The 25,180-nt window shown below is 37.6% G+C and overlaps 1 protein-coding gene across 3 annotated transcripts in view; it reads right to left on the bottom strand.

The window, feature by feature from the left end:
* Positions 1–495: 495 nt before the first annotated feature.
* The window catches only part of LOC149423657 (protein sprouty-like), a 121,409-nt gene continuing 96,724 nt past the window's right edge, over positions 496–25,180 (bottom strand). For 2 of the 3 annotated variants that reach the window (XM_089632066.1, XM_089632065.1), the window contains exon 3: positions 496–1,898. In XM_089632066.1, the coding sequence (XP_089488192.1) occupies positions 1,085–1,828 (744 nt within the window). In that variant the 5' untranslated portion in view covers positions 1,829–1,898 and the 3' untranslated portion in view covers positions 496–1,084. Of the gene's footprint in view, positions 1,899–9,636; positions 9,808–25,180 lie in introns of those variants that run through there. The other variant, XM_089632064.1, reaches the window with a different exon arrangement.

Raw genomic sequence — 25,180 nt, 5'->3', positions numbered from 1 at the left:
ACGGACTGACTGATATACCGGTCTTAAGATCTACTATAGTACGTACCGACCAGCAATATCAAAATACAGATATATTTGCTTATCTCTAGGTATCCATCAGCCTAGATTGGTTAATTTTAAGAAAATATATTGAGATTATTTTAGTAGTCGTAATACAGGAATTTAGTAATCACAGGAATATTCATATATGAGAGTGTGTTCTAGCACAATAACAATGGAAAGGCAGGACACGTGTTTATATTATGATTGAATGATATTTCCAGTAATTTATGCATTTGTGTGTTTACGCTCCTCGACTCCAACAGATGTCTGTCTGTTGTAAGTATTGTTGTCGGTGTATTGTGAGGGGAGGGAGGGAGGTTCCCAGTTCCCAGCGGGCCAACTGCGACTTCTGGAATGTTCCCCGATACAAAGGGACGGCGGCCACGCTCAGGGGTGGCAAAGCGCTGGCGCCGGTCAGCAGAGTAAAGCGGTGAAGTAAAAAAAAACACAGGCTTAAATAATTTCCAAGTTGGTCTCTTGTTATTATTATTAGACAATATTACAGTTCGGTATTTACAGACATATATGTATTATACAGGCGGTCGTGGGGCGCTGGGCGCGTGGCGCTGGGCGCGAGGCGCTGGGCGCGTGGCGCCGGGCGCTGGCTCCAGGGCGGAGCGGGCCGGGGGAGGGGACTAGATAATACTGGAGGCGGCCACCCCCGCCCCGCTCCCCGCTAGCCGAGGACACGTATTACTGATTTTGCTAATTTTGTACACTGCGCGGTACTTAGGTGCGAAAATAAATAAATGTTTGATATCTTTATACAAAATATGATAATTACTTAATAACATTAGTATTCATTAATAAATAAAACGGCCCAACGGACCGCGGCTCGTCGTTTAACATTAGTGACTTTTTTTATCAAACGTTAATTTGATATAAACTTATAGCGTATCTATCGTTAAGGCGCTCACTTCATCGAGTCCTGGAGCACTCACTGCTAATGCTAACTGCCTTCCAGCGGAGGCGGCGCAAACCGTCCTTCGGAGTCACAAGGGGATCGCACTACACTCGTCAGAGAGGTCAGCTTCAGTCGAGGTCAGTAGTGCGGGCCTGGCGCCAGCGGCAGCTTGTCGGGGGCCCGCGGCCGGCAGCGGCAGCCCGCGGGCCTCGTGCGCGCGTAGGCCCCCGCGCACAGGGCGGCCGCGCCCCGCAGCGGCAGGTAGCACAGCAGGCACGGTAGGACCACCGACAAGGCCGTCAGACAACTCCAGCGCGAGCAGCGGCGGGTGCCTGAACACGAGCACGGTTCGTCCGCGCACGCCTCGCCGCCCGAGTCTCCATCTCCGTCGCCCTCGTTGCAGCAGTGGTAGAACAGCGCCTTCCCACAACACATGCACGACATGTAGTCTATGGTGGTCTCGGCACTGCACAGAAAGGAGCCAACCCAGCGCGAGGGCAGCGCGCGCGGCCGGGCGCACTGCGCGCAACGACATCGGCCACAGCGCGTGCAGATTATTGACTCCGGGGGTCTCGAGCACGGCGGGCCCTCCGTTCTTTTGGCGGGTGCGGGCGCCGGCTGCGAGGTAACGATGCCTCGTTTCTCGGGCTCCGGGGGGCGGGTGGCACGCGGGGGTGCCTCCACGTAGGTATTAAGCCTGCGCTCCGTCGGGGGCCGCGGGCGCTCTAGAGACACGGGGGTGGCGGGGGCGGGCGACGGCGCGGGCAGAGGGGAGGGCGGCGGGCGGCCCGGGGCGCGATGCACGCGCGCGGGCGGCCCGCCCGGTGCCCCCTGCGCGGGCTTGGCGGGCCGAGGTGGCGCCGCCGAGCCCTGCTGCTCCATACTCCTCACGCCGCTAACGGAGTCCCGGCAGCACCCCTGTTCCTTCCTGATCCTTCATTATCGCCGACTTCTGCAAGCAAACAAATAAACAACTAGATTAGTTACAGTCGCCAATAAATGCAAAACAATAGATACCTACAAAGCGAGAAATGTTAAATTAAACAAACTAGGAGAATTCTGTGAAGCTTCAAGCTGTCAAATTAAACAAACGAGGAGAATTCTGTGAAGCTTCAAGCTGTCAGCAGTTTCTTAAAAATCATTTAGAACCAATTCATATACACCTAAATCATTCCGAACACATAAAATCAAATTTCTTAAGTAACCTATAGGAAAAAGATAACGCGCCTCTGGCGGCCGACTCTACCCGGGGAAGGAGAAAAGGTTCAACCCACGCAGGACGCAGGACGCAGAGACGGGAGACAGGAGGCAGCGGGCACCCTACAACTATTCAGTCTAGCTTTAAAGAACCTACTTTAGCGACAAAGCCTTCAACCATCAATGATCTTTCACGCTCGACATCTGCCTAAACATCGTGAGAACAAACTGCACGTTTATACCCGAAAGGTGGAAAATTTAACAAAATACTGTAATCCTTTCAATTCTTACTTTAATTTTATAAACATGCATATTCAGATCCAGAAGATCAAATGCCGAGTAAGAAAAAATAAACAAAATGAGATATGATTTCGAAACGTAAATGATATGAAAGTAAAATAGTCAGAATGCAGTACAATTGGTAACTACGAGTGTTCATAATGTTGCCATCGTTGAAATATTAATAGATTCAACAATCTATCAAACGGGATCAAAACACTATTATTTCATACAAATAGGCAAAATGGCCACACGACAGTTTTTTAAAAATATTTAGTCATCTTATTATTAGGTAAATTAGAAGTTCTTTCTTTGAAACAGGTGTGCATCTCAACGCAAACTAAATTAGTTTATGTACGCATTATTGCACTTATCACCGAGGTCAGTCGACATTCCGATAAAGATTCTATAACGCCGTAATTCCAAAAATACATTAACAAATATAAACATACAAATTCGAAAAATCATTTTTTTCGGTTGACACAAATTCTGCTGTTGACTTTGGTTATCGTTGTTTTTTGGGGGAAGAAAAATGAGATATTATTTATTTTTAAAAAAATTGTCTTGCACTTAAATCGAAGTATCTCCACCCAAATACTATCAGTACAACATATTATTTTAAAAACCCGCAACACATTGTTACTCATTTTATTTATTATACAGTTCTATTTATTTGTCTTTAGTGATTTGAGCAGGTATTATTTTCGTAGAAAAAAAATTAACCTAAAGCGATTTGATACTTTTTAATATAGAAATGTTATGAATCGGTTTAGTTTCTCAAATTTGACGAACGTAAATAATTTATTTGATTTAAAATTAAAGTTTTTAAACGAATTTAGCCGCATTTGAAATCAGTAGTCAGTTATTTAAATTAAGATTTCTCGATACCTAGCACTTGATAGTAAAAATGTGTCAAATTAGGTATATATTGCGGTAATTAGTCATTCGTTTATTTGAAGTCTATTATAAACAGTTGACTGCTCAAAGCATGTTTGCCATGTCCGATAACATATTATTTAGCATTTACGGACTAGACTTTAGATAATATTATTCAGTTCTTAGAGACATATGAATCCGTGAAGTAAATTACATTTTTCTACAACATCTTTACTGTCTATATAATGTAATAGATTTATTTATATTTTCAAATACTCATCGCATGAAGAGAACATTTTGTAAGTGAATTGATGGCTGTACTCTTATTTTGCTTCTATCTCAATGTAGATATATGTTATTTGTTACCACAATGTTAAATAAAAAAATAATAATATACATAAAGTGGATCCTTAGCCTTACACCGAACCAATGCACTGTAATGTATAATATTGTCATATATGCAAGGGATAATATTAGATAGTAAGGCTCAATTGTTTCGCAGAAATTCACGTGACAAATCTTGAAATGGCCATTCAGCGCCATTTTTTTTGGACAATTAAGAGGTTCCCGTTAAATGCCGATTCCAAGTCCATTTCAGATTTTGAAAAAATTGTGATCAGCAGAAGAGGACAACTATTAAATTGTAATAGGCTATTAAGCTGACAAGCTGAAACCCACCTTGAATTGAAACCGCGGACATTACAAATGTTTAAAAAATGGCGGTGAGTGGCCATTTGATGACAATGGTACATTTGAATTTCCGTCAAACAACTGGGCCTAACTAAGTATGTATATAAATTTAATGGATGGGCATAGCAGAGATCTTGGCATGAGAGTTGTATATATTTATATTATGTCTGATCGTCTTTCGTGGAAGGTTGGAACTACAGCAGAGGTAAAGCTGGTGGAGAGATAGTAGGTGATGGTAGAACCACTTGGAGATAAGCAGGAATTCCAAATGAAACCTGATATTTGACATTTGTATAAAATTATAGGCTGAATTAAAGAAGAAATGTGGCACTCTGAACGTGAAACTGACATTCAATGGAATGTTATTTTACAATATTTATATACTATCAAAAAACAATAGGGGCCTTACTAATAAACGTGTTTTAAATTTTACACAAATAATAAACAACTATTAATGTATTGTAAATGTTTTTTTAACAGTTATATAAAATTAAAATCACGTTTATTAGTAAGGGGGCGTGTTTACAGTTTTGTAGTTGTTGTTTAGTCAAAGAGGTAACAAAAGATAGTCGCTTACTAAAGATGAAGGCATGAATAAATTACAACTATTATTGTCTATTCAAGTAAATAAAATCCCATTTGAATGACAGTTTTAGAAAGCAAATATAATCGTCATGGGATAATAACATAATTTGCGACAAACCGTTTTTGGTTTAGAATTTGGACATTGAATCGAAAATTATTTACAAGTCTTTCATCTCACCCTAGGTTTAGTTTGGTAATCTCAAATTACTCGTATGTACATTTTCCTTATCATTTTTGGTATGCAAGTTCGTAAATATGAAATATGCATAACTGTATTATTTATACTTGATACAGACAGACTCTGTCATTTGAGTCAAGGAGTCAATGTAAAAATCAACAAGGGGTAAAAATAAAGATTTGAGACGGGTGACCTATCGTTGTCCTTTTTTCGACACGAAAGGTCGTTAGTTTGATTTATGAACAGCAAAAAGCGACTAGATCAAAATGCTATAGAAATTCTACGTTCATAATTAGTATGTAGCAGATTTATTTTACAATTAAAATAACTGTTATTCGTGATTTGGAAAATTATCATTCAAATATAAAATGTCAAATGAAAAAAAATATTATTTAATATTATCGTATTTTTAGATCAGTTCTCTGAAAAATGTTGGTTATGGAAGATTTTCAGAAAGACGATGATTACGGAGGATTTAATCTGAGCAATTAATCGGATTTGCGAAATTAATTTGTTTTGTAGTCAAGTCAGACATAATACGTCCAATTATATATAAAGTAATTTACTATTTTTTTAAATTATAACTCTGCTTCGAAAACGGGTTTGGAATACCAAATTCTTTAAAATGGGACTATTTTGAGTTATTTAAAAAAATATGACATTCAGACAAAATACTTTTTATAGAATTGGTTAATGGTAAATAAAATATTGTCCAATTTCGCTGTAATTATCCGAAAGGCATATCCTTGTTCGCACATTTTCCACAAACTTCACTGTATCACTTTATAACACATTCGGGATAACAATTCAACGCACAAATAATACGAAATATGTATTTTAAAAAATGATAAAAAGCCACAATCTCGAATATTTCACAATCACAAATATTTTATGATAAAAAACACGCAATGTTAAATAAACTTAACAGCTACCCGTCTGTCACATTTCTTATCGAAAAACGTGGACGTATTTCCGGATGTGTAGATATTCAAATAAACGTATTTATTATAAAATAAGCCACGCACCAAATAAATAATATTATTTCTTCGTTGTAAAAATAATAATAGGCACACATTAATAATATTATGCTCATTTACGAACATTATTCAATTCATTCCAACAGAATTGATTCATTCTGGGAAACTCAATTTAATTGCAAATAATTCAGTTATACTTGCTATGATACACTTCGAAAGTAGAAATAAATTGTCATTACATGAAAATAAAATTTAAAAAAACTTTCGTAGGCTTTTGTAGAGTAATTTAATTCCAAGTTTCTAGTATAGTTTTTTCAGAGCACGTACGGAGATTAAGAAACAGTTCAGTTTAATTCTTATTGAACACTTTCACAGTTTTTACACTTTAAAGTTATTGTTGGCAATTGGCACTGGTCACTCGAGAAAACTTATCAATTGTCGATTAATGCACTGGATTCAAAATATATTGAATTTTAATGATAGAACGTCCAGCGTCCTGCCAGCAGGACTTTACGTACTACCGGTAGGACGTAAGTTTTTTGTTTATATGCGGCTTTGTAGGCCTGCTAGCAGGATGCCGTTAACTGCATTGCATAGTGCGTCTCTTTCTGATTCAGCGAGTTTTTGAATCGTATTTCTGCGATCAGTCTGGCCAAAATGGCGGCGAGTATAAGACGTGGGGTCCGCGTTCGCGTCAAAGCCACGTATTTCGACGAAAATGATGGCCTAAACACATGGAGTCGCAAACATTTTGGTGATAATTACGACATTAGTTATTGTTGGGGCACTGTAAAAAAGTTAGAAAACAATTATGCAAGGGTATATTGGGAAATTGACAAAAAAATATCAACCGTGCCCGTTGGAGTTCTAATTGCTGAAACCGAAAATGACAATTTAGTGGAAGCAAATACAAATGAAGAACATTGTAAGTACAAACTTTCTTATTTTATTCATAGGCTTACGTTTATAGTAAGCCTAGTATATTCCCATAGAAAAAATAGTACTTGGAGGTTGCTTGTTCGTTTCCATTATTTACGTGATTGACAATTTTTTTTTGACAGGCACAACATAAATTAACTTTGCTAAGTTTGACTTGTATGGGTATGTATGCGTATGTATTTGCGTGTCTGTGTGTGTGGGCGCGTGCTTGCCTGTGTGTCTGTGCCTGGGTGTGTGTGTATTAAAAATATTTTTATTATTTTTTAACTGATAAACTTTATTAATGTTTATAAGACAAGGTTTTTATGCATATCACAAAGGATTACAAATTATTATAAGCAATAATTATTAGCCAGAAACACCCATACAAATTGAAAAAATCTTCCGAGAAGATATAATAACTGCCGACGACGAAAAATAATAATATTTGACAATTCTAAGTATTCACCAATAAAATGTAGACATAATTTGTCGCGACGCTATCTAGTGGGGAATTTAGCAAGTAAAATTGCCTTCCCTACTATAATAAAGTATACTGTTATGTTAATAAGCGCCCATATCTAATTTTATTAAATAAAATACAGAAAGTTTGTCACCTCTGCCTATTTTTAACATGCATAAAAGTCGAGTACTGCTAGAAGGACAGCCTCTTATATTCATACAAAAACCGCAAAAAATTGCGTACTGCTGGCAGGACGCACACTCGTCGAATTGTCCTTCCGGAAGCTCCTTCCGGCAGGACAAGGGTTTGGACGTTCTATCATTAACGTAAAGAAAACACATTTGTTGGAGATAATTTTGCACCTACATTGAAAAATAACCCTGTTTTATTTGTACAACAACCGCTATATGATATAAATGTCCCTAATGCTAAGTTATATGCATTAAAATTAATTACATTCAATGCTATAAGTTTTAAATACAAGTTAGAATCAACTATAATCGCTGGCAATTGTTTTGACTAAAAAACAATTATATTATTATACCAACACAAATATGTTTACATCACTTTTGAGTATTTTCGTGAACCGGTTGTGGTTTATTCGAGGAGCGCGAGCTACGAGCGACAGATTACAATTTTATACATTATTATAAATATTTTTCCTGGGCAGATAACGCTATCGTATACTATTTCATAATTACTTGAGCATTGACATAACAATTTGTAACGGTCTATCGTCGACAAGATACAATACAAGAACGAATACTGAAACGTGGGTAAAACGAATCAAAGGAAATACACACTGAAGGAGAAGTCATTCGCTGCTTTGAATTCGAAAATTGCTGATAACGAATCTATAAAAAGTTATGTCCATTTTATTCGTCTATCACACAGCAAGCACATTGCACAGGCGTGATGAATCGCGGAATGCGCAAACTTCTGATGAAGATAAAATATAATGTGGATGAAGCCAAAAAAGATTTTCACGGAAGAGTCATTCATGGAATCATTTTATATGTGATTTTAATGACGACCGTCAGGTTATACCGGAACGGCAGCAAAATAAGGTTCAATCAATGTAAATCAACAATTAGTCGAACGTCATTAGAGGTGGCAATTGAAGTGACACCCTCGAATATTTCTCAGAACAGCGAATGTGTAAATTGCTGCCATTTCATTCATCAATATGTCTGCATTCAAGAATAACCAATCAATGAGTGCGCGCGCATCCATACTATGGTATTACTCAATACAGAAGGTGGTACACGGAATACCTCATGGCCCAAGCCAAATTATTAATATTAATATGATAGCTATTACGATGTACTGGTAAATATAACAATTTGAGATTTTCTGCAGAAAATGTCATAATTGTGCGTAAGTCCTAAATTGAGGGTTGAAAATTTTGCACAAGGGTCAGACTCGGGATTTTTCGGAACCCATTCCCGGGTTTAGTTTAAAACTTTCGTAACTCTGTCGTTATCTTGATCGTTGCATATTTTGGAAAGAATTTTAAATTATTAACAGAGATAAGATTGAACAGAGTTTGTGTATCATGCAAATTGCACAACTTGCGTGGAAACCATTTTTTTAGGGAATTTCTTAACAAGGGGAAGATGATTAAAAAAATAGTTCTGGTTCAGACTCTCGGTATCATGAAAATGAAACCATAGGCCTCCAGAAGCACTGGAGAGAACTGTATCTTGTAAATTACACGAAATATGGTTTGAATGGAAAAATTCCGATCTGTTTACCATAAAGTCTAAAGCTAGTAGAGTTAGAGTAGAGCTAGATTCTGTGACAGGAATGCGACAGTGGCACGTCTCCGTGGGACACAAAAACGACCACATTTTTTGTTACAATCGATTCGTTTCCGCCGGCACAAAACTAGAAGCCGAACTGGATGGCCCTTCCCGGACAGTCCGCCAACCAGCAATGCCCGCCGCAGTAAGGGAAAGATCTACACGAAGATGAGAGGCGATGCGGCGTACCGGCAGTTGGTGCTTTTTACTCAGCGGCCCTGTTTCAACAAGTACTAGGGACACAGTCGACTAGGCCGGCATGAGCCTTATCGATCCACCAGTTGTGTGAATGGGTAACCGGTCGGCCGCCAAGCGCAGCGGCGGAAACAGCGCACCAGTTTCACAATCCATCCTCCTAACTAACTACACACCACTATTCTACAGCACTCCACTCAACCTCTTCTCGTCTAGCATTCACTAACTCTACACAACACTGTATCACTGTACGGACACATATTCCTAGTACGGGCCCTGCCAGAGGAACACACTCCACACAGTGGCCCAGTGGCCCTGGCCCACTGGGAACACGGAAAGAAGTCGCTGCCGAAGCCGGAGAGCGATCCAGCAACTAATAACCAACAACTAACACTTATATAAGTAAAGCCGAGAGATCGTGCTTGGTCGTTAGCTGCTATCTAGCTCTAGCTCTAGCTCTAGCTCTGGCACTCGCAATACACAACACGCGCGGGATAGGAAATAAGACGCCATTTGGGCGCGTCACTCACTTCGTAAACCACAAGTCTGATTCTCCTTTTTGGTAACACTCGGTACAGAGTAATCTCTCCTCGGGCACATATATCCTCGGGTGATCCGGCCGTAAGCTCATGTTCGAACACTGTGAACGCGACCGATCCGCTCGGCGTCTAGTGCGGCACTGGCGGGTGGCGGGGCCCCGCGCCCCCCGGGACCGGGCCCCCGCTGCCTCCTCTCCGTCCCCCGCCTACCCACACCGCCCACTTCCCCGCGCCGCTCACCCCGCCGCGTTTTTATGAATGGAACCGTCTCCGGCCATAATGAATGAAATGCGCGCGCAGCGCGACATACTAGCCCCGTCTCACTTCTTCCGCTGTGAGTTTTCGCGGGAAAGAGGAAGGTTTCATCACCTTGGGAAGGGAAGGGGAAGAAGGTTTTCCTCCCCCCCTTCCCCGCCCCACGGCACTGGCTGTCCCGCTGAGACGAGGAAAGCCCCGGTCACGTGGTCGAGTTAACTCACCGTGAGGAAGAAAGTCAGTGTCGTTTTTCCATTTGTGAAAACGAATCATTGCATAAATGCAAATACACTCGCTCATTATTTGTACTGTTACGTAATGTGTTTAGGTCCGCGCTGTTGGAAATACGCTAACTCTAGATCAGAGTATGGCAGATGGAGACACCGTGCTGTACAGTGTACAATACTGCCAAGAGTGCTCAGGCTCAGTGCTCAATATTGACAATTGACAGTACTGCTCAGCTACAACGGACTGAAGTTGTGTGCTGTGCTGACTGCTGCCAGTTTGAAAGTCTCAATCGCAGTGTTTTGCGTCTTACTGCATACTTTTATGTTAACACAGAGCGTTGTGGTTTGATTCCATAGATGTAAAACGGCCACTTTGGATAATGCTGGACCGTTAGTTGAATTACATCCATATCTAGAGAAACTGGAGTACAACATGGCGCGCTAGTATTATGTATTTACAAACGCAAAGATGTAGAGGAGGTTATGGTGGAATATTAGTATTTGGCAAATGTTCCTAAGTATCTCTCGCGGGAGTGACGTTTGTTAGGACATTTGATTTGTTCGCGCGTGATAAATTGCCACTTGCGAGTACCTAACTAACTAACAAACACACGTACCTTCTCCTCGTCCGGCAGAATAAGACCATCCAACATCCTAATACCTACTACCAACTGCCACATGCCATATGACACGTATCTAGTAGCTGAAGGTACTGGGTAGATGTAGCATCCTGGCAGGAGAAGTATTTGTTGAGGAAACGACTGAACCGGAAGCTCGCCAACGGAAGTTTACACAATAGACGTTTAGAGGAAACGGAAACCTAACAAACAAATCGGTGACCTTAATCGCTACAAAAAAGGATCCATCTTCAAACCGACACATCTGTTCTGAAAACTACAAAGATCTGTATCACTGATCACTATTCTGTTCGCTCGTGACCGGGGAACAATCGGAGAAAAGGTGTTACTAAGATTATGGACCATTCGTTATCCGCACGTTTCCATATTTTATACAAATATGGCAATAATGACCATGAGATCATTTTTAACACGTTCTCTAAATCTTTTTGTATTCGTAATTGTCAGTTATTGTTACTAAACCGCACTTCATTGAAAAATATTATGGCTCAAAAAAATATTTTCGCAAATATCAACAAACTCCTTTTCTAAATATAAACGTTTTGTTACATATAATACAGCGCCCATAAGGAATGTCCGTGAGGCCTTTTTCATGCAAAACTTTAATCTGGATTTGAGATCAAATCATTTATGTAAATTTAAAAATAAATAAAGTGTCGAATTTAAAATACAAAATCTAGGACTGAGTATTTGGTGCGTTTTGGCGGGCCTTGAAAAATTAAAACTTTGAAAAATTTTGCTTTGTAAAACAACTTTAATATGCCTGATGTAATTAAAATAATATAACGTATTTTCTGTCGGTTCCATGGTTGTTTCAACAGAACATTATGAAAAAGCAGTGACACGTTGTGACATTCGGCGTGACCCTTGGTTGTCTACTGTCCATCAGAGCAGACAGACAGACAAGAGGTGCTGCCCTCTGCCCAGCTGCAGGCCAGATGTGGACCATGTAACGTGTTACGTCTCTTCGAAGGGGAGATAACGTTTCGAAGGCTAATTCAAAGGCTTATGACTCTGAAAGGATATGACTCTTTGCTTCTGGGAATATATGAAACATGCAATATTTTATATTACCCATTTTATCTTATTGATAAGAGGTGTTTGATATGTACAATCACTTTACACATTAAACATGGGTGGTTAGGTACTTAGAAATAACAAAAAAATAATCATAAATGAGATAATGATGAACTGATAATGTGAACGTAGTAATACAACAGCTGTTGTCTTTATCATGAAACCATCACGGGGAAGCTCTGCAACTAAATACGCCATTGATTATTAATTTTCTTTAGTCCCTTTGCACGTTTTGCACAGTGGAAATGGTCTAGTTAGTCAGTTAGATTGTAAAATAAAGGTTTTTATGCCGGAAGCCAAATCTTAGCGTGAGATCTCAGAAGACTGGAGTCATCTAACCTTTCTATCACCCGAATGATAGAACAGGAAGTCATGTGATCAGTTAACGAGTGTGTAACACAATCAACCTGTGGAGAAAGCCTTTCATCCTGCCTAGAATTAGAATCAGAATAAGTTAGAGTTATTTAATGACTGCGAGCGACCCGAATGTAAAGTTGTCTACTTAATTTATGTGACTCGTGTAACTGCCGCTGGAGACCCGATACGATTGAGGACATTCGCCAATTGCATCAATTAAGATCTGTTGGTACAAGTGCCCATTCTCTCGATGGGTGTCAGGTCGAGGCAAAAGCTTTTCCCCTCCATCGACTTTTGGTTGGATACCAAAACGTATTTCATTTGCGCAACCGTGATGTTTTCAATATGTGTCTCGACTTCCCAATCCTACCAGTTAGTTCAGCGGAAATTTGAGACGAATATATTTTCACGCAAAAAAACGATTACAGCAAAGTCGGGTTAATATCACGAATCCGTATTTTTAATCCGTAAGTGGTTCCTATTCCCGAGAAATATGATACATTTTCCCGGTAAATGAATGCGGGGAATCAAATTCTTATCTACCACTATCGCATGTTTACAGATGATAACTAGATGAAAATATCGCAAAGGTACATCCGTATTTAAATCAGAGTTTCCTTGAAACAGCCATTAGATTAGAGTAAAGTAAGTCTCTGTGCATGTGGTAGTGGTAGTGCCTATGCAGGAATGAATTGAGGAGTTTTATCGCTCGTTGAGCGCCGTTGTTTCGTGTATTGGGGTTAACTGGTGAGGCAATCACGACTGCCCTCCTCCAACCATCATTGCCAGATCGTAAATATTCATCAACTGGAAGCGACTCTCTCTACTAACGTCGGCTGCTCTTCTCTTTCTGATGAAAGGGGAGCAGAACTCCGATGCAGCTATTATTGCTTGCGGCATTTTTCTAATACCTATTGTGTGTGTCGCATCTAGCTAAAACTTTTAAGTAGCTATACTGATTCTCCATCTTCTATCAGGGGGTGACTACTATCGGGGCAGTTTTCATCCGGCAGGCTACTTTCCGATCTACCGAACTGCATTCACGCGAGTCACGCAGGATTAGAAGCTATCCGGTGCGGAGTTTTCCTCTCCTACGTGTTCATCCAATATTTCCCTCGATTTTCGGTTACAGTATTTGAAAAACTTTGATGAAGTTCTTATATATAATACATGGGTAGATAGAAAAGTAGCGAAATTGATTTTAGAAACATTAATTTGTTTTTGGTAAGTTCAGAGGGAATAATATACCCCAGCATGACAAGACCGCTGGAAAGTGTAGAAGTTGAGACGAGTACGGGTACCGCGGGCCTCGGGTATGGCAGTCAGACCGGCGAGTGATCAGTTGGTAGTTAGTTGTTGGCAGTGGCACATCGCATCAATTGAAGAGCACAATTACTTTGTATGACCACACGCTCCTCCGGCTGGAACGGCCAATAACGTATTCGAGAGTCGTATCAATTATCTTTAATGCAATGGAGGGCGGTGTCGCCAGAACTCTGGCCAACACTCCAGTCAGCTACGGAACCAGCGGATGGAAAATAGAAATTAGTTACGTGACGCGACCTGCAGACTGGCAGACTTCAGTCTTCACTCTCCACACGAGGGATATTGGTATTCCTGACGTTGGATTGATTTATGGCTAGACCCGAAAGAGACACCTGAGCTTATATCATTTTGGCGAGTACCAAGAAGAAAACCCAGCGAATATTAAGTGTCAATAATTATTAAAGTAGGTACATTGGTAGAAATAACTACGGCTTCTGGATACGGTGGCACAAAATTTACAGAGAAAGAAAAAAACAGTACCTAGTAGAAGAACACCCATATAATTGTTTGGTTTCGGTTGTCTCCTTATTGTACCTTTTTTAAATGTCTGCTCAGAATATTCTCATTTCTGAGCACAAACTGCCTCCTTATGTTTTAGTTTTAATATTCTTGTTTTGTCCTGTCCTGCTGTTATTGCTATTCTAAAATTTGTCATCACTTTGTATAAACACTGTATTTAGTGTTATAATATTAGATCTGTATTGGGCAAGGTACACTGTAGGAATAATTTTAAGAACCACTAATACTGAATTACCATTTTTAAGTTTGTTATACGAGTAGTTAAGCGCACTTGAAGTGAAATGACACTAAACTGCGCCATATAAATGCCATGTTATTATTATTATAACATTTTACAACAATGTAATTATTTCGCTCCAGCTCTCCAACATATCGGATGCCCAAGCAAAAATAATAACGGCTTATTACACAAAAATAGCGTGAGAACATAAATTTATTAAGTTCCAAGAAAAAATACGCCAGCAAATGTAGATGCAAGCACATTGTAGTAAATGTGAATGTGCAATCTCACAATAATCTACGATATTTGCCTAGACAGGAGAATTGACAAGAATTTTCAATCGTGTTAGAAATAATAATAAAAAAACGCAATAGCACACATTAACGCATAATACAAATTATTTAATCAGTGGATACCTACAACAAATTCCAAGTAGATTAAACCAGTGTATTTAGCACAAGGTGCGGAATACATCCTTTATAAGCGCATTGGCTATCAGCTATCAGTACAGGAAACCTTACCTCTGGAATTTTAACACAAACTTAAGTGATTTCTAAACGAAAATCTGAAACAGAAAAATCAGAAAAGGAAACGGTCACATCTGGGACCAGATGTGACCGTTTCCTTTTCTGATTTTTCTGTTTCAGATTTTCGTTTAGAAATCACTAATATTGTCTTCAAGATTTAAATATTACAATTTGAGGTTTTACTCAATAAAGTTATTCCGAAAAATAAATAAAAACAAACATAAGTCTTTCTTGCTGTTTCAAAATGTTTTTTTTTATAACAGGAAGGTTCTTCTGAAAAAATTCAACATAGTGTCAAAAGTAAACATATACGAACGTAATCTTCATAAATTAATGACTGTATTATGTTTAAAGGATTGCCCAACCAGGAGCCGTGCCATGTGGCTACATAACTCCAAACAATGGACTATGAATTAAGTCATTTAAAAACGTATGTATTATTTATACAGCGGATCGTATTGAGCGTTGAATGACCGAGGATGTAATAGTAAAAACGTCGGGTCGGTGTGGTCTCTTGTGTCGCGTTTTGCATACATAGACCGTGGACGGCCCAAAAGCAACCTGAAAGGCACCTGAATAATTGTGTTTCTCAGACGTGGAGAGGATTTCCGTCTAAATATTTCACACAAGAATCCAAGACAGGTAAAAATAGTGAGTAATGGTTATTTTTGGTAACAACACGCGCTGAATGTATTCGCAATTTTGTGAATAAGGATGAGAGAAATGATGAGAGCCGCAATCAAATATAATCATTTCAAACACAAATAAGTAACATAATATAATAGAAAATAAATCAATAACTTAGTAAACACGACTTTTATTTATTTGGGCTGTATAATACGGATGAAGCTACGATTGTAGCGAAACCCGGTCGCCATTAAGCATATAAAATAAAAGTGGTGTTTACTAAGTTATTGTTTTATTTTAAATTATAATGTCACATCACAAAGTATCTGCTTCATATGAATGAAAATAATATAGAGAATTTTGTCGTACGATTCGTTTAGTGAAATAAATATTTACTGAACGGAGGAAAGAAATGAGACGTTTGCTATTTTGCTCAAAAATGGCTATTTATATTCACGTATTTTATAAATTTATCAATAAAAATTAATATTATAGCTTTGTGCCGAGTAATTTTGGATACATTATCTGATTATTTTTTTATTCAAATATTTTGCACTTAGTCATGTCAAGTTGTATTGGGAATGTGAGATTCACTGTTTTTTCTTCTACAGTACTTTATTACAATATAGTGATAAAAAATCACATTTCAAAGTTACATTCCAAGCCATTAAATGCTCTGTGCGTGTGCGTATAACAAATTGTGACAATTCATTTCTTCCCCTGCACTCTGAAAATGAAATGACCTCAGTAACATCAATTATTAAACCATTAATAAGTCTGTCAACGTCAAGTCACCTCTCCATATCGCTTTGAATAATCTCTCTGCAGTTCAGGCTATAGTGTCCAGTACCCACCACCGAGAACAGTACGTCAGTAACAGTTAACGTGGGGTAATTTGAGTGCAACTTTGACGATTTGTCCCACGGCAAAACAACGATACATCTAATTACTTCGTGATGCGATATACTGCTTGCTGCGATGTATGAAATGTACGAAACAATTTAGAAGTCTGGCGACGGCTATTTAGGAGCTGGACAATGATGTGCAATTAAGATAAGAGGCAAAAAGAAGGGACGACTAAACAATAACCCGTAGAGTACACACTCTTTGTAACGATTTTAGTAGAAAGAGCAGTCTGTCATATTTTTAAAATTTCTGAAAAATTCAAATAAAAGTCAAAATGGCATACCTCGGGGCACATGCTAGGAACAACATACCAAAATTCAATGAATAAATAAAACACACAAGAAATGCCTTCCGTGTAGATTTGTAGTTTTGTTGTTGTTTTTAGTTTTGTAGTTGTTTCCCCCAAACCAATATGTCACCACAGTCTTAATACTTTTTGGTTCTAGCCCCCATAGATAGCCCATCTAGATCCCATTTGACCAACATGAAACGGTCCTGATGTATTTGAGCTTTAAGCGAAAAATGGTCAGATTTTTTAATCACGAAACACGCGCATATCGCATTAAATTTTTTGTGTACTTTTAACGTAAAAAATGTTTTCAAAAGAGATGTAGAAGATTTAATAGGCTAGGTGCAGGATCGTCAAGGGATCAGAAAATTCCAAGCGGAGAGAAGTTTGACAAAATTATCCCCGATATTATTCCCTGGATGGGACAACAGGATTTCGAAGATGGAGACGAAGAAAATAAAGTTCTAATAAAAAATTGAGAAAAATAACAACGGGTTGCCTTACTTTGGTATTACTAGTGGTCACAGGTCTGGTACGTATTATCAGATGACATATTCAGATAATTACAGTACAATGTATAATTACAGTGGGTACTAAATAGGGCATACCTTAGGTATAGAGATCGAGTATATTCTTAATTTGTTGTTGCTTTTTCCACTCTGCCTTGCCTACGCACTGCGCATAGTCGATCTGGCACGCCTGACAGGCATTCTATTGCATCTAGGCGGAACATTGAATTTCTTGATTCCCCCAAATCAAAACGACATTTAAAAAAAAACAAGACATCAAAACCACATCGAATCAACCATGTAATTTAATAAGTTCCGTAGACAACAAAGTCGGATTCGAGAACTGAAATGGATTTTAAATAATCCAAGTTTTGAGCTCGTGCGTTATACGAACTTTGTAGTGGTGCCTTTCGAAAGTAGAAACTAGAAACCCTACACTATATGCAGAAATGAGCAATTTAATATGTTCATCTTTCTTCACGGAATAATTTAACTTCTCATTGGAGGATTCCACGTCTTGATGCCATGGGATGCCATGTGGAGTATCTTTTCAAAAGACCGAAAATACTATTTTGAGGAAAGGAAGAAGTAAACCTGCAGAACTGAAGCGAGGGAAGATTTATTATTATATATAAGGCAGATAGATTTTATTTTTCGGTTTTAGAAAGATTCGCTGACTTCCACACAGCATCTCCAAAATGACATATGCCCTAAAGGGAAACCCTGAGGGAAACCTCCATACCTCTTGGGTGGAGTTGGGTGGAAAAGAAAAGATAATCGAAGGTTATACAGAAGGAAGTTGAGTCGTAAACTATAGTGTGTAGTGTCTAGTCTATAGACAACTCACTAATCTGTATCCAAGAGAAGCAGCTCCGGCCGAGTTTATGAATGGAGACAATTAAACATCGTTATCACAATCGCAAATAATCATTTACACCGAGACTCGAGACGGGAAGACAAAGGCGGATGTGTGCGCTAGATAGTGATACAGATAACGATCAGGCAATGGAGGTTGCTCGTTGCTAGTAATGTTGCCAGGAACTGTTGACATTAGACTAGATCATATTCATTTTACATTATCTACAAAGGAACCAATATTATATTGTATTGTATTATATGCCAATATCGCAAGATTACGAGCACGGAAGTACCATTTAGGGGTGGGTACTTATTTTCTGGAATCATTTTGAACACACTGTCGGACGGTAATAAACTCCCGCAAGAACGCTGCAATTTTTTTCCATACTTAAACGAGGTAGATTTAAGATGAGCGGATGGACAACAATTAAAATATCTATGAATTAACCATACACCGTATGTTAGGTTAGGTTGGGAAGTTTTCTTAGTACCTGTTTTGACTATTGATTGGAAAACAACGGAAATAGGTATCACAGAAGACAAGAAAATTCCTAGAATTTGTTCTTCTAGAAATTAACCTAATAAGTCCTTCAGACCATCATCCAGGCCTCTGGCGCATTCTTCCTGTATACTACGCATTGTATGATTGTATTGTGGTGTGCTGATGAATGAATAAGCGATCATTATGAAAGGTCATTGGCTTCCTGGAGCACCCCGGGCCCCGTCTGATGATGTACGCGATGTTAATGCTGTGGAAATATTCCACTCGGCGTACAGCACGCGTACGTCCACCGACGCGCGTATGTCAAATTTCCTCCTTTGTTGTCAGCTGAAACGCTTTACGATCTATCAAATTAAAATCATTTAAAAATAAACACGCCTTTCTTGTTGCGTTTATTCCTCGCGTACTGATATTGTTGTATCTTCGGTCACGAGCACTAACTACTCTGCCATGATCCAATGGTTCTGACCTCCGTCAAGGTGACGTGAGTGGTCCCTAAGGAGCAGGTTGTAAGGGTGAGTTTGGAATAGCACTCCTTGTTTCATGAAGTCAGAATGTTTTATTTTATTATAAGAAGATTCTCACCTGTCAACCGATGTTGAAGATTGCGCACATAACTGAAAGATTGCATCGACCAAGAATGCTGCGCTGATCTTTAATGCATTTTGTTAACCTTTCAAGAGATATTCCAGCAATTATTACAGTTTCAAATTTAAATTCAAGATTTAAATAAACAATATACCGAAGAAACATAAATTTAATATGTATATATATTTTGTAACATACTAAAAATACAATTAGAGAATAATGAATCTTTGACTGTCTGTGGGAATGTTTCCCGTTTCAGGACAATCACATTGATGTGTTTAGTTCATAAGAAGTAGGTAATGTAACACAAATACATATCATTGGAGAGATACTTTTTACACAGCATTAAATTCATAACATTGTGGAAATTACTTTACATGTTTTTTTTTTATTTATTCAGTGTTTTTATTGGTTTTTACAGTTTTTAGATGTGTTAAAACCACCAAGCTAGGCACATGCCCGTGTTATGGTGGTTGATTAAATATACAGTACAAAAAAAATAATGAATCAAGTATGAAATATAGAAGAAATTAAAATACAAGAATGCGTGCACTTTTCGATTTCTATTTATCGGGTATAAGGTTAAAAAAATTTAGCCCTAATTAAGGGTTATTGTCTTTGAGCAAGGGAGGTCTTAGTAGTGGGTGGAACTACTAGATTCCTTCCTGCATGACGGGTGTCGTGAAGAAGTGCGATGGAAGGGTAGTGATGACGATGTTTTTGTGTATGTAATATAATTTAATCTCTAATGTGTAATATAATCTCTTCCAATAATACATCACTTGGGTATCGAAATGGTTTTTTAAGGATGACCCTTATTGTCTTTTTAATCTTAAAATAAAAATCTTCTGATTATTTGCGAAATGAACGTCGATTTTTTATTTAAATGTTATTAAGTTATTATTAACTAGTTGTTTGACGTCCAACGGATGGCGCAGTTTAAAAAAAACATAATGTTTCAGGTGAAATCCGTATAATATATTATATTAAAACACATGCGTATTCGAATACAACGTTGTATCAACATTTCAAAGCAATTGGTGAAGAACTTTCGAAGATTTATGATGGTGAATAAACGAATATTAAGATTTTTATTTATATGGATAAATAATAGGTACCCATAGACATATGAATATTAGTAGACCTGCCCTAAGTGATTAAAAGCGTATTATCCCCACTCCCCATACCGGTTCCATTGGAGCCGGCTGTGCTCGCGTATGGCCTCAAGTGAAATTTGAAAACGTGACGTCATCATTCTTGTGCGAACTATGGTCGAGGCATCATCGGTTCATTTTACGAAATAACACGGCAAAATGTTGACTTGTACTATGAAAACTTGTAAAAATAGATATGAAAAAGAGAATAAACCCAATTGTCGTATTACATTCCATATGTAAGCATTATTTTACTTTATTTTAAGCATATTCACATCGTATAATATAGATCAGTTTTAGAAACATATACTATCACATCGAGAAACGTCTGGACGCGAAACACAAAGCTGGTTGGTCGCTGGGAAGTAAATTATGAACATTTATAAAAGTGTCTTAACTAAATACTTAAACGAAATATTCGACTCTGAAAATAGAACCGAATTTTTTTGCCGAATTTGGACTTCGCAAATTTGTTCATAACGTGGCGAGTAATTTGCGCTCCCATGTAAAAATGTCTATTCATTCCAAAGCAGATTTTACTTTTAAGAAGTAAATGGTGATATTATAATGCGAGATGCCTATTTACTGTCAGATTGATTTATTGACGAATCACAGTCAGCCTTACGCCCTTCGTTCTTCAACAGTTGATTTTACCCCTCGCCCCTCGCCATTATCTTCTCGTCTATTGATTCCTATGTCTGTGATGCCGTTGGTTTCTATTATACGCAATGCGATGGAAAATTTTCATTTAATTTGTACAATGTAGGTATGTAGGTATAGTTGGAAACTTAGATTTGTGCAATGTAAGTATAGTTGGAAACATCGATTTGTATAATGTAGGTATAGTTGGAAACATAGATTTGTACAATGTAGGTATAGTTGGGAACTTAGATTTGTACAACGTAGGTATAGTTGGAAACTTAGATTTGTACAACGTAGGTATAGTTGGAAACTTAGATTTGTACAATGTAGGTATAGTTGGAAACTTAGATATGTACAATGTAGGTATAGTTGGAAACTTAGATTTGTACAATGTAGGTATAGTTAGAAACATGGATTAAAAAATACTTCAAAATTTTTATATAAATGTATATTTTTTTAACTATACGACCATTGTTTTTACGTATGTCTCAAATATGGTGTTAATTGAGTAAAAATAACGAATGCCATATTTAAATTTATAAAAAAAGTCAAATTATTGATAGCGCTTCATTTATTTCGTAAAAAAACGTTTTGACTAACGTTATAACAATATTTTTATGATCATAATAAACACGTTTGGTTGAAAAAAAAATATTTGCAGTTTTTAATTGTGCAAATAATCAAGAGTTCATTATCGGAAAGCAATTCGAGAAGTTAGAGGTTAATCATAATGATTAATGCAAAGAGCGGAACGATTAAACTGTTTACAATTAAAATTAAAATTAATCATTTAATGGGCTACACGTACAGATAAAATTCCGTATTACATAATGCTTTAATAATAATAATAATAATTTGGATGATTTGTATAGCGCCGGTTTTGTGCAAAATTGGATAAAAACAGACAGTTTCGTTATTGATTTTTGTGTTGGATTGCAAAATAATATGTCTATTTTATTTAATAAAATTTGAAATCTCATTTCATCACCCAGTTTTTAGTTTTTGGATTCGTTCATAAGAATATCCAATTTATTTGGATATTATTGAGAAGCGAAAATACACTCAAATTCTCTGACGAACGTTAAAAGTATGGTTTATGTAGTGGAGTGGATTAAACATTCGAATCTTATTGATAAACCCGTGAAAAAAATTAAAAATAGTTAAAATGAAAAATAAAAATAAATTGCTTAGAGGCCGAGAAATGATTCTAGATCAATTGCTTGGAAAGTAACTATGTTAACCATTACATACCTTATATGCATAACTATGCGAACCATTACACCACCAATTATTTTAAGAAAGGTGGCATGAGTTATATATTAATTATTATTTTTAAATTTTAAAGTGTTATGTATACAGAACCGAAATTATATTATTGATATATATAATAATGAATGCTATTCATCGACCAAGTACCTATATCTGCTACTAGTCTAAGTCTACCTTACAATAATGGCTTCCCAGCTGTCGCAAGGAACAGAACTAGCGTGCACAATCAGGAAAGTAAAGTTATAAAAGTGGAAGAAAAAGAGGCACAAAAGGGTTCAATCATGATAAGAACAGGATGATTAGCAAAACTTAGGCACCAAGCAACAAATAGCAGAGTTTATAGTTGTGAGGAAGCCTTGCAATCGAAAGGAAGGCCGCTTTTTCCAAAGTGGAAAGAAACTGGATTAATCAGTTGACTGGGGCTGGATAGGTTGGTCGGTCCAGTATACAGCAGCGTTGGCTCGACAGGAAATGTAACCGTAAGTTGGCTGTGGGAGGGCATGAAGTGGGGGGGAATAAGGTTGGAGTGGACAGGGCAAGGGGAGAGTGGCAAGGGGAAGGTGAGGCGAAGGTAACAGCGTCCGCTTTAAACTGAACTTCTTTAGAACGAGATGAGATTATTATCGTATCGATTCAGCGGAGTCATCGGGCTACAGGGAAACAAACTAGGTACATTCTGTCAGTGTCAAGTGTCAGTGCCAATAAGGGCTACTATTCATAAATACAACATAATACAGTATTTTATTTTAAATCAGTACCCACCAAATCGTCGGTAATTGAACTACTCATGAATTTAATAACTCAATTTATCGTCTACAAAACATGAAGAACGTTTTAAATTGATTTAATAAATCATTTTAACACAATTCCGTTATTAATAATATTATACAGCGCCCTTGGGGTGATTTTGCACAAAAACGGTGCTATTCAAATCTTCTCAATATTATTATTATTATATTCTCTGTATCAAAAAATGATGAATTTCAAATCGTCATCTATAGCTTCGCTATAAATATAATCTTATTATTTTGTCAACATATAAGATCATTAAGGGTACGTACCTTCACAGCACGATTATGTCAACCTATAAGATCATGAAGGGTACGTACCTTCACAGCACGATTATGTCAACCTATAAGATCATGAAGGGTACGTACCTTCATAGCACGATTATGTCAACCTATAAGATCATGAAGGGTACGTACCTTCACAGCACGATTATGTCAACCTATAAGATCATGAAGGGTACGTACCTCCATAGCACGATTATGTCAACCTATAAGATCATGAAGGGTACGTACCTTCACAGCACGATTATGTCAACCTATAAGATCATGAAGGGTACGTACCTTCACAGCACGATTATGTCAACCTATAAGATCATGAAGGGTACGTACCTTTATAGCACGATTATGTCAACCTATAAGATCATGAAGGGTACGTACCTTCACAGCACGATTATGTCAACCTATAATATCATGAAGGGTACGTACCTTCACAGCACGATTATGTCAACCTATAAGATCATGAAGGGTACGTACCTTCACAGAACGATTATGTCAACCTATAAGATCATGAAGGGTACGTACCTTCACAGCACGATTATGTCAACCTATAAGATCATGAAGGGTACGTACCTTCATAGCACGATTATGTCAACCTATAATATCATGAAGGGTACGTACCTTCACAGCACGATTATGTCAACCTATAAGATCATGAAGGGTACGTACCTTCATAGCACGATTATGTAAACCTATAAGATCATGAAGGGTACGTACCTTCATAGCACGATTATGTCAACCTATAAGATCATGAAGGGTACGTACCTTCATAGCACGATTATGTCAACCTATAAGATCAAGAAGGGTACGTACCTTCATAGCACGACTATGTCAACCTTTAAGATAAAGAAGGTACGTGCCTTCATAGCACGATTATGATACTTAGTTGTTTTTAGCATAAATGTTGAATAAAATATATTTCCAAGGGGTTTATTTGAATTTGATTAAATCTGATGAACTTATTACTTAAATCACAGATGTATAATCATTTATAAATCTATGATTTCTAAATGTATAATAGCTCAAGAAGTTACTAATTCATCGTCTGTGTAATAGGTAATGTTCTACATACAAAAGAAAATCAAAAGCGTTTGCTAAATAGGTGCTTAAAAATTTGTTAATAATGTTTTAGTGTTTTAAGTAATTTACTTTTATGGCGTTTCCTCACCCTAACGAGCCTTTGTCCAAGCAAAACATAAAATCATAATGGAAAACGGTTGATGAATGGAGAAACACACACAAAGGGGAATTCCGCGAAGAAGTTACCTACGAGAGATCCTTAGACCCTTATACTAATACGAGCAAGGAGTTATTCAGACCACAAACCATTGTACATATTTTTATTATCTTTTCTTAGTATTTTGTTTATCCTCAGATCTTATAGGTAACATTCGCTTGGAAATAGTGAAATAATGCATTGAGCGACTTATGTGTTTACTATGTTGATTGCATTTATCGCTTAGCAATTAATAAAGCGATATAAGATAATACAAAAAACAGCGCAGGTAAACATTAATGATGAAATAGGCATTTCTAAGGTAAAGTATAATATACACAAGAAGTAAAGTTTTATCTACAGGTTAGAACAAAACTCCGGTAAACAAGTTATAGGCCATTGATATTATGATTTTAGTATTAATAATAATAAATTGTTGGTAATTAATAATATATAAACGACCCCCATCGTAGCCAAGGGGTTAAGATCCTCGGCTACGAGTCCAGATGTCAACGGTGCAAATCCCGGCGTGCGCTTTTTTGATATATTTAATTTTTTAAATAATATGGTTTCAAAGTTATAGTCTCAGTATCGCACTGATAAAAACCAATCAGTGTCAACACATGCTTGAAATGACTTTAGCCGTGCTTAGTCTTCCCATCTCTTGCCTATCTCCTTCCTTTCAATACACAACATACCCCAACGATGTCATCTCTCACAAACACATTTCATTTCTTTTTACAAATGTATCATATTAATAAGAGC

This window comes from Hesperophylax consimilis, chromosome 5 (assembly GCF_061612785.1).
Source record: "Hesperophylax consimilis isolate HC1 chromosome 5, BYU_Hcon_1.0, whole genome shotgun sequence".
Taxonomy (NCBI): Eukaryota; Metazoa; Arthropoda; class Insecta; order Trichoptera; family Limnephilidae; genus Hesperophylax; species Hesperophylax consimilis.
This window is presented reverse-complemented; position numbering and strand designations above follow the sequence as displayed.